Below are 11,219 nucleotides of genomic sequence, written 5' to 3' on the forward strand. Positions count from 1 at the left end.
TTAACCAGACGAAGCAGAGAGAGAAAGACATCCATAGGGAGGGAGATAAAAAGGAATAGACAGAAATAGATGGAGAGAAAGAAACCCTAACCCTCATTCTAACCCTACACTTAACCTTAACCCTAGCCCTAACCCTTATTCTAACCCTAAACTGAACCTTAGCCCTAACCCTTATTCTAACCCTACACTTAACCCTTACCCTAGCCCTAACCCTTATTCTAACCCTACACTTAACCCTTACCCTAGCCCTAACCCTTATTCTAACCCTAAACGGAACCCTAGCCCTAGCCCTAACCCTTATTCTAACCCTACACTTAACCCTTACCCTAACCCTAACCCTTATTCTAACCCTAAACTGAACCCTAGCCCTAGCCCTAACCCTTATTCTAACCCTAAACTTAACCCTTACCCTAGCCCTAACCCTTATTCTAACCCTAAACTGAACCCTAGCCCTAGCCCTAATCCTTATTCTAACCCTACACTTAACCCTTACCCTAGCCCTAGCCCTAACCCTTATTCTAATCCTAAACTGAACCCTACCCTATTGAATCATTACCAGCGGTTGTAAGGCTCTGGTTTTAATCATGAATAATTCAAGGTACACAACCAGCAAGAATGATCTGTATGTTTAATCATGGAGAGCTCTCCCGCCAAAACACATAACCAGCCTTTACATATGCTTCACACAAAGGAACTTAGCTCCGCCCACCTTTAGGCGGACTTTAACCAGTTTTACAGTCCCCTTCATCCTGGAATGTTTGTCTCAGCAGTTTCTAACCCCCCTCTGTTAGTGGGTTGACACTGTATTATGACTCTAACACCGTTCATACATGTATACTGTATTTGGGGTGAAATCCTTTAGTCATTATTTTTAAAATACAAATTAATATATCATAAACTTAACCCTTACCCTAGCCCTAACCCTTATTCTAACCCTAAACTTAACCCTTACCCTAGCCCTAACCCTTATTCTAACCCTAAACTTAACCCTAGCCCTAACCCTTATTCTAACCCTAACCATAACCTTAGCAAGCAGTTGCTTATCAACAGATAGTTTATTGATAGTATGACCATCTGTAGAGCATTCACAGATGGACTATCCGGACTTTCCCAAAAAAAGTGTGACCAAAGAAAGAGAGACATTTTTAGGAAGAGAGATATGGAGAAAGATGGAGAGATGGAGAGTGAGAGGGAGAGATGGAGAGATGGAGAGATGGAGAGTGAGAGGGAGAGATGGAGAGAGGGAGAATGAGAGGGAGAGATGGAGGGAGAGATGGAGAGGAAGAGGGAGAGATGGAGGGAGAGATGGAGAGTGAGAGGGAGAGATGGAGAGGGAGAGGGAGAGTGAGATAGAGAGATGGAGAGTGAGAGGGAGAGATGGAGGGAGAGATGGAGAGTGAGATGGAGAGATGGAGAGTGAGAAGGGGAGTGGGATGGAGAGATGGAGAGTGAGATGGAGAGATGGAGAGTGAGGGGGAGAGATGGAGAGAGGGAGAATGAGAGGGAGAGATGGAGGGAGAGATGGAGAGGAAGAGGGAGAGATGGAGGGAGAGATGGAGAGTGAGAGGGAGAGATGGAGAGGGAGAGGGAGAGTGAGATGGAGAGATGGAGAGTGAGAGGGAGAGATGGAGGGAGAGATGGAGAGTGAGATGGAGAGATGGAGAGTGAGAAGGGGAGTGGGATGGAGAGATGGAGAGTGAGATGGAGAGATGGAGAGTGAGGGGGAGAGACGGAGGGAGAGGTGGAGAGTGAGAGGGAGAGATGGAGGGAGAGATGGAGAGTGAGATGAAGAGATGGAGAGTGAGAAGGGGAGTGGGATGGAGAGATGGAGAGTAAGATGGAGAGATGGAGAGTGAGGGGGAGAGATGGAGGGAGAGATGGAGAGTGAGAGGGTGAGATGGAGGGAGAGATGGAGAGTGAGATGGAGAGATGGAGAGTGAGATGGAGAGATGGAGAGTGAGAGGGAGAGATGGAGGGATAGATGGAGAGTGAGAGGGAGAGATGGAGATTGAGAGGAGAGATGGAGGGAGAGATGGAGAGTGAGATGGAGAGATGGAGAGTGAGAGGGGGAGATGGAGGGAGAGATGGAGCGTGAGAGGGAGAGATGGAGGGAGAGATAGACACTGTATATATACATAATATGACATTTGAAATGTATTTAATCTTTTGAAACTTCTGAGTGTAATGTTTACTGTTAATATTTATTGTTTATTTCACTTTTGTTTACTATCTACTTCACTTGCTTTGGCAATGTTAACACACGTTTCCCATGCCAATAAAGCCCTTAAATTGAAATTGAAATTGAAATTGATAGAGAGTGAGATGGAGAGTGAGAGGGAGAGCGAAAGAAAGCAATAGACAGATAGACAACAGTCTTGAGTGTTGGATGTGTCTCTTTTTGCAGTCATTATGTGGTCCTCTGTAGCGCAGTTGGTAGAGCATGCTCTTGCAACTCTAGGATAGTGGGTTCGAATCCCACACCCACTCATATGTAAAAAATGTAGGCACGCAAGTCGCTTTGGATAAAAGCATCTGCTTAATGGCTTATATTATATTATAACTTTACCTCAACTCAACCCAGATCAATATATTCAAATAATTGCCCTCAGTAAAAAAAAAGTAAATTCTCTTTGTCACTCAATATCTCTGCAGTGGGTATGATTCTCTCTTTTACCCTGGAAAACAGTGGAGCCACAACTCAAAGGCCTTTTTAAGAACTCTCCTGAATCAATATCTAATCTCCAAAAAGACGTTTCCTCCTGACTGTCCAGACTCTAGGATCCATCAGAGAGATACAATCCTCTATCAACTAACCAGAGACATAAAATGTAGAGAATCTTTTGCTGCTGGATTGAACATTCAAGCAAAGTAACCTAGACTACTGTCACGATCGTCGTAATAATTAATCGTAATGAGTGGACCAAGGCGCAGCGTGATATGCGTACATATTTTTAATGTGTACTTAGCAACACGATACAACAACAAAAACAACAAAACGAAACGTGAAGTCCTCGGTCATACACACAAACCTACACGGAACAAGATCCCACAAATGACAAGTGCACAACAGGCTGCCTAAGTATGGTTCCCAATCAGAGACAACAAGACACAGCTGCCTCCGATTGGGAACCACCCCGGCCAACACAGAAACACACGATCTAGAAAAGAACACATAGAAAACAAAACATAGACACTACACATATAAACTAACACCCTGGCTCAACATATAAGAGTCCCCAGAGCCAGGGCGTGACAACTACACCTTGAAAGTCTCATAAACTCATATCTAAACCCTGAGATTGTGGGTAAAGGTAACTACAGTTGACCAGTTGAGTCAAAAATCTAATACTCAGACTACAGACAAAACCACAGAGATCAGGTAGGCCTTCTATACAGGGATATTACTAAGAGATCAGGTAGGCCTTCTATACAGGGATATTACCAAGAGATCAGGTAGGCCTTCTATACAGGGATATTACCAAGAGATCAGGTAGGCCTTCTATACAGGGATATTACCAAGAGATCAGGTAGGCCTTCTATACAGGGATATTACCAAGAGATTAGGTAGGCCTTCTATACAGGGATATTACCAAGAGATCAGGTAGGCCTTCTATACAGGGATATTACCAAGAGATCAGGTAGGCCTTCTATACAGGGATATTACCAAGAGATCAGGTAGGCCTTCTATACAGGGATATTACCAAGAGATCAGGTAGGCCTTCTATACAGGGATATTACCAAGAGATCAGGTAGGCCTTCTATACAGGGATATGGCTGTTAGGACTGGAACAGTCCTCCATAGAGCAGTGTAAGACAGGCAGACTTTAATGGTAGAGAGGTTTAGACAAAACAAGACACAGGTAATGCGATGCAGAACAACAGACATTTGTTGGGTAAACAGAGAAAGTGGCAGCCTACTGGGCAGCATATCCCTCACGCTGGTGCACGAGCGCTTTGTCACCCCGTGCACACACTGACACCACAGGAAACAGGAAGCTGTGGCGGGGGTCCTTACTTCAGCCGGACCTTGAGGTGTCATAACCCCCTGTCCAATCTGATAACCATCTGACAACAGAAGCCCTGCGGAGTGGAGGGACAGCGGACGGGGTATGTGTGTGGTGTGTGTGTGTGTGTGTGTGTGTGTGGTGTGTGTGTGTGTGTGTGTGTGTGTGTGTGTGTGTGTGTGTGTGTGTGTGTGTGTGTGTGTGTGTGTGTGTGTGTGTGTGTGTGTGTGTGTGTGTGTGTGTGTGTGTGTGTGTGTGTGCGCGCACGAAAATAGAAGCTAGAAGTTAGAGAAAACTCCCTGAGGCATAATTTGAAATAGTTATAATGCATTATTAACCTTCACAATTAAGACCTGTATTAGTAGAAATATGACTAAAGATTATATTATGTTAATAAAGTGACTCATACAGACCTCCCTGCATGGCTCAGTCCTTTGTGTTAGAATTTAATTAGACCAATATCCCTTACACACTGATTAGAGGTGAACAGTTAGCTTTCATATCTGATTGACCTCCCTCTCTTTCTTCATCTCTTTCTCTCTCTTCCTCTCTCTCTCCCCTCAATCTCTTTTCCTCTCTCTCCCCCCTCCCCCTCTCTCTCTCTCTCTCTCTCTCTCTCTCTCTCTCTCTCTCTCTCTCTCTCTCTCTCTCTCTCTCTCTCTCTCTCTCTCTCTCTCTCTCTCTCTCTCTCTCTCTATCTCTCTCACTCTCTCTCTCTCTCTCTCACAAAGTTTCCCTCTAAAGTCAAAATGAGATTGAACTGAAACTGGGGATGAATAGAGGAACGGAGATGGATAAAGATCTTATCTCCAAGCTTTTATTCAATATGGTAAAAGCGGCTGGAATAATTTGTCAAATGCATTAATTAGTTTTCAGCCATGCTTTTGATCAATCCATACGAAATCTCCTAGAATGTAGACTCCCGCAGGACTTCCATTCATGAGTAATGACATACCTCACTATCTCTATTTGTTGTAATAAAACACATCACTGTCTCTCTCTGAGTAATAACATACATCACTATCTCTCTCTGAGTAATAACATACATAAAAAATCTAATCAAATCAAACTTTATTTGTCACATGCGCCGAATACAACAGGTGTAGACCTTACCGTGAAATGCTTACTTACAAGCCCTTCACCAACAATGCAGTTCAAGAAAGAGTTAAGGGTCAATGTAAATAGTCTGGGTGGCCATTTTATTAATTGTTCAGCAGTCTTATGGCTTGGGGGTAGAAGCTGTTGAGGAGCCTTTTGGTCCTAGACTTGGCGCTCCGGTACCGCTTGCCGTGCGGTAGCAGAGAGAACAGTCTATGACTTGTGTGACTATAGTCTTTGACAATGTTTTGGGCTTTCCTCAGACACCGCCTAGTATATAGGTCCTGGATGGCAGGAAGCTTGGCCCCAGTGATATACTGGGCCGCAGCTGTATCACTTTTTGAGGATCTGGGGACCCATGCCAAATCTTTTCAGTCTCCTGTGGGGGGAAAAGGTGTTGTTGTGTCCTCTTCACGACTGTCTTGGTGTGTTTGGACAATAATAGTTCGTTGGCCATGTGGACGCCAAGGAATTTGAAACTCTCTACCCACTCCACTACAGCCCTGTCGATGTGAATGGGGGCCTGTTCGGCACGCCTTTTCCTGTAGTCCACGATCAGCTCCTTTGTCTTGCTCACATTGAGGGAGAGGTTGTTGTCCTGGCACCACACTGCCAGGTCTCTGATCTCCTCCCTATAGGCTGTCTCATCGTTGTCTGTGATCAGGCCTACCACTGTTGTGTCGTCAGCAAACTTAATGATGGTGTTGGAGTCGTGTTTGGCCATGCAGTCGTAGGTGACAGGGAGTACAGGAGGGGACTAAGTACGCACCCCTGAGGGGCCCCCGTGTTGAGGGTCAGTGTGCCAGACGTGTTGTTGCCTACCCTTACCACCTGGGGGCGGCCCATCAGGGAGTCCAAGATCCAGTTGCAGAGGGAGGTGTTTAGTCCCAGGGTCCTTAGCTTAGTGATGAGCTTTGTGGGCACTGTGGTGTTGAACGCTGAGCTGTAGTCAATGAACAGCATTCTCACATAGGTGTTCCTTTTGTCCAGGTGGGAAAGGGCAGTGTGGAGTGCGATTGAGATTGCATCATCTGTGGATCTGCTGGGGTGGTATGCAAATTGAGTGGGTCTAGGGTATCCAGGATGATGCTGTTGATGTGAGCCATGACCAGCCTTTCAAAGCACTTCATGGCTACCGACGTGAGTGCTACGGGGCGGTAATCATTTAGGCAGGTTACCTTCGCTTCCTTGGGCACAGGGACAATGGTGGTCTGCTTGAAACGTGTAGGTATTACAGACTTGGTCAGGGAGAGTTTGAAAATGTCAGTGAAGACACTTGTCCACGCATGCTTTGTGTACACGTCCTGGTAATCTGTCTGGCCCCGCGGCTTTGTGAATGTTGACCTGTTTAATGGTCTTGCTCACATCGGCTACCGAGAGCGTTATCACACAGTCGTCCGGAACAGCTGGTGCTCTCATGCATGCTTCAGTGTTCCTTGCCTCGAAGCGAACATAAAAGGCATTTAGCTCGTCTGGTAGGCTCGCGTCAATGGGCAGCTCGCGGCTGGGTTTCTCTTTGTAGTCCGTAATAGTTTTCAATCCCTGCCACATCCGACGAGCATCAGAGCCGGTGTAGTAGGATTCAATCTTAATCCTGTATTGATGCTTTGCCTGTTTGATGGTTCGTCTGAGGGCGTAGAGGGATTTCTTATAAGCGTCCGGGTAGTGTCCCGCTCTTTGAAAGCGGCAGCTCTAGCCTTTAGCTTGATGCGGACGTTGCCTGTAATCCATGGCTTCTGGTTGGGATATGTACGGTCACTGTGGGGACGACGTCGTCGATGCACTTATTGATGAAGCCGGTGACCGAGGTGGTATACACCTCAATGCCATTGGATGAATCCCGGAACATATTCCAGTGTGTGCTAGCAAAACAGTCCTGTAACGTAGCATCCGCGTCATCTGACCACTTCCGTATTGAGAGAGTCATTGGTACTTCCTGCTTTAGTTTTTGCTTGTTATTACTGAGTAATAACATACATCACTATCTCTCTCTGAGTAATAACATACATCACTATTTCTATTTGTTGTAATAACATACATCACTATCTCTCTCTGAGTAATAACATTCATCTCTATCTCTATTTGTTGTAATAACATACATCACTATCTCTCTCTGAGTAATAACATACATCACTATCTCTTCTGAGTATTCATTATGAAGTAAGGGTTCATATTCATCCGACATCATTTCTCAATGTTGGTCATCATTATGGAGTAAGGGTTCACGTTAAAACCATTTCACTGATCTATTGTATTGATAGTGCAATACGAGCTCATATTTAAAGAAGCCCAGGGATCCTGTGTTTTCAGAGGTGTCATATCCAGGTGACCTTGTGAAGAGGCAGTTCCACAGACCTTTATCCCATATAGTAGATTAATACATCCCATAATAGATATTGTTATGGCCACGCAGCTGTAGTTAGATTAATACATCCCATAATAGATATTGTCGTGGCCACGCAGCTGTAATTAGATTAATACATCCCATAATAGATATTGTTATGGCCACGCAGCTGTAATTCCAACCTTTTTGCTGGTGTTTGCGAATAAGTGTTTTCCATCACAAGTGCAGGTCTCTGGTGGGTTGACCCTAAGAATAGCACCAAAGGGTTAGGATGGCCTGATTTACAGAACGTGTCTGTAATGGAGTGAGAGAAAAGGAAGGAGAAATGGAGTGAAGCAGGGGTCGATACGTATGTGTTTCCATTCAGATGCTTTGGGTTTAAAGTGTGATGCTGTGTTTTATTAAGCCCAGTAATGGATCTGTACTGAACATGCTCTGGCTGGGATTGTGCGATGGGGAGAGAGACTGTGACAGGTTATACAGACTTGACACAGAAAATAACTATAGCAGTTGATATAGGTGAGAGAGAGAGAAAGAGAGAGAGAGAGAGAGAGAGAGAGAGAGAGAGAGAGAGAGAGAGAGAGAGAGAGAGAGAGAGAGAGAGAGAGAGAGAGAGAGCGAGAGAAGCAATAGTTCTAAACTGGTCATTCAACTTTAATGCTGCGTTGCCTTAGGCAGAGTACGGTTCACAGAAAAATGACAGAAGCCACATTAATCTTTCAACAGCGTCAACAATACAGTCTTTACCACAACCTCCTCTAGAGCCTTAAAGGGAAACACTAGGATTTAGAATGCCAGCTAGATTAACTTCCTAAAGTGTTTCCCCTTTAACCTCCCTCTGACACACAGCACGGCCAAAGGTCCACTAATGTTTTAATAAACCATTTCATAGGAAGAAACACTGCACCACACTTCAATTAATGCAGTCAACAAGGACCAGTGATGTAACCTCTGAATCAACACAACAATACATACAATCCCAACACCAGCCTGTGTGTTAATCCCAACACCAGTCTATGTTTTAATCCCCACACCAGCCTACATGTTAATCCCCACACCAGCCTACATGTTAATCCCCACACCAGCCTACATGTTAATCCCAACACCAGCCTACATGGTAATCCCAACACCAGCCTAGATGTTAATCCCCACACCAGCCTACATGCTAATCCCCACACCAGCCTACATGCTAATCCCCACACCAGCCTACATGTTAATCCCCACACCAGCCTACATGTTAATCCCAACACCAGACTACATGCTAATCCCCACACCAGCCTACATGTTAATCCCGACACCAGCCTACATGCTAATCCCCACACCAGCCTACATGCTAATCCTCACACCAGCCTACATGTTAATCCCCACACCAGCCTACATGCTAATCCCCACACAAGCCTACATGTTAATCCCCACACCAGCCTACATGCTAATCCCCACACCAGCCTACAAGTTAATCCCCAAACCAGCCTACATGCTAATCCCCACACCAGCCTACATGTTAATCCTCACACCAGCCTACATGTTAATCCCCACACCAGCCTACATGCTAATCCCCACACCAGCCTACATGTTAATCCCCACACCAGCCTACATGCTAATCCCCACACCAGCCTACATGTTAATCCCCAAACCAGCCTACATGCTAATCCTAACACCTGCCTACATGCTAATCCCCACACCAGCCTACATGTTAATCCCCACACCAGCCTACATGCTAATCCCCACACCAGCCTACATGTTAATCCCCACACCAGCCTACATGTTGGTCCCCACACCAGCCTACATGTTAATCCCCACACCAGCCTACATGTTGATCCCCACACCAGCCTACATGTTGATCCCCACACCAGCCTACATGTTAATCCCCACACCAGCCTACATGTTGATCCCCACACCAGCCTACAGTTAATCCCCACACCAGCCTACATGTTGATCCCCACACCAGCCTACATGTTGATCCCCACACCAGCCTACATGTTAATCCCCACACCAGCCTACATGTTGATCCCCACACCAGCCTACATGTTAATCCCCACACCAGCCTACATGTTGATCCCCACACCAGCCTACATGTTGATCCCCACACCAGCCTACAGTTAATCCCCACACCAGCCTACATGTTGATCCCCAAACCAGCCTACATGCTAATCCCCACACCAGCCTACATGTTAATCCTCACACCAGCCTACATGTTAATCCCCACACCAGCCTACATGCTAATCCCCACACCAGCCTACATGTTAATCCCCACACCAGCCTACATGCTAATCCCCACACCAGCCTACATGTTAATCCCCAAACCAGCCTACATGCTAATCCTAACACCTGCCTACATGCTAATCCCCACACCAGCCTACATGTTAATCCCCACACCAGCCTACATGCTAATCCCCACACCAGCCTACATGTTAATCCCCACACCAGCCTACATGTTGGTCCCCACACCAGCCTACATGTTAATCCCCACACCAGCCTACATGTTGATCCCCACACCAGCCTACATGTTGATCCCCACACCAGCCTACATGTTAATCCCCACACCAGCCTACATGTTGATCCCCACACCAGCCTACAGTTAATCCCCACACCAGCCTACATGTTGATCCCCACACCAGCCTACATGTTGATCCCCACACCAGCCTACATGTTAATCCCCACACCAGCCTACATGTTGATCCCCACACCAGCCTACATGTTAATCCCCACACCAGCCTACATGTTGATCCCCACACCAGCCTACATGTTGATCCCCACACCAGCCTACAGTTAATCCCCACACCAGCCTACATGTTGATCCCCACACCAGCCTACATGTTAATCCCCACACCAGCCTACATGTTAATCCCCACACCAGCCTACATGTTGATCCCCACACCAGCCTACAGTTAATCCCCACACCAGCCTATATGTTAATCCCAACACCAGCCTACATGCTAATCCCAACACCAGCCTACATGCTAATCCCCACACCAGCCTACATGTTAATCCCCAGACAGACTACGCGTTAATGCAAACACACAAATACACAGTCATAAACACACACACACACAAGCACGCATGCAAAACAAAGGCTTCCACCTACCTCTCTCACAGGTACGCGACCAGTACCCGGTGCCGGTACAATCACAGATAAACCGGTTCCATCCCTCCTTGCAGACGCCTCTGTTCTTACACGGGTGGCTCTCACACTGTTTCCCCACTGCCTTGTTACACGACGGCTTGATGCCCGCCCCGTTCTGGGCCTCAGCGATCTGCCGGATGTCCTTGCTGCGCCCGTCGATGAAGAGGTCACGCACGCAGCCCACATAGCCGTAGTTGAGCATGGCGGTCCACAGCTCTGTGGGCAGGATGAGGTTGGCGCGGTCCGAGGGTAGACCGCCCAGGTACATGTCCCCCTCCAGGTCCAGGATTTCACTCTCTCCGCTGGCCATGAACGGGGTGCGCCGGCTGTTGACTGAGATGGTGCCTGGAGAAGGGAGAGGAGAGGGTTGCACTGTGATAAAGAGAGGGTTGCACTGTGATATAGAGAGGGTTGCACTGTGATATAGAGAGGGTTGCACTGTGATATAGAGAGGGTTGCACTGTGATATAGAGAGGGTTGCACTGTGATATAGAGAGGGTTGCACTGTGATACAGAGAGTGTAATATAGAGAGGGTTGCACTGTAATATAGAGAGGGTTGCACTGTGATATAGAGAGGGTTGCACTGTGATATAGAGAGGGTTGCACTGTGATATAGAGAGGGTTGCACTGTAATATAGAGAGGGTTGC

The 11,219-nt window shown here is 46.6% G+C and overlaps 1 protein-coding gene across 9 annotated transcripts in view; it reads right to left on the minus strand.

The window, feature by feature from the left end:
• The window catches only part of LOC121544597 (neurexin-3a-like), a 647,039-nt gene that overhangs the window by 455,173 nt on the left and 180,647 nt on the right, over positions 1-11,219 (minus strand). For all 9 annotated transcript variants that reach the window (XR_005996136.2, XR_005996135.2, XM_045209074.1 and 6 more), the window contains one exon: positions 10,532-10,915. Coding sequence is in view for 7 of the 9 variants with exons in the window: in XM_045209074.1 (XP_045065009.1) it covers positions 10,532-10,915 (384 nt within the window). In the remaining 2 variants the exon portion in view is untranslated. The remainder of the gene's footprint in view (positions 1-10,531; positions 10,916-11,219) is intronic.

Source organism: Coregonus clupeaformis, chromosome 29, assembly GCF_020615455.1.
Source record: "Coregonus clupeaformis isolate EN_2021a chromosome 29, ASM2061545v1, whole genome shotgun sequence".
NCBI classification, from domain to species: Eukaryota; Metazoa; Chordata; class Actinopteri; order Salmoniformes; family Salmonidae; genus Coregonus; species Coregonus clupeaformis.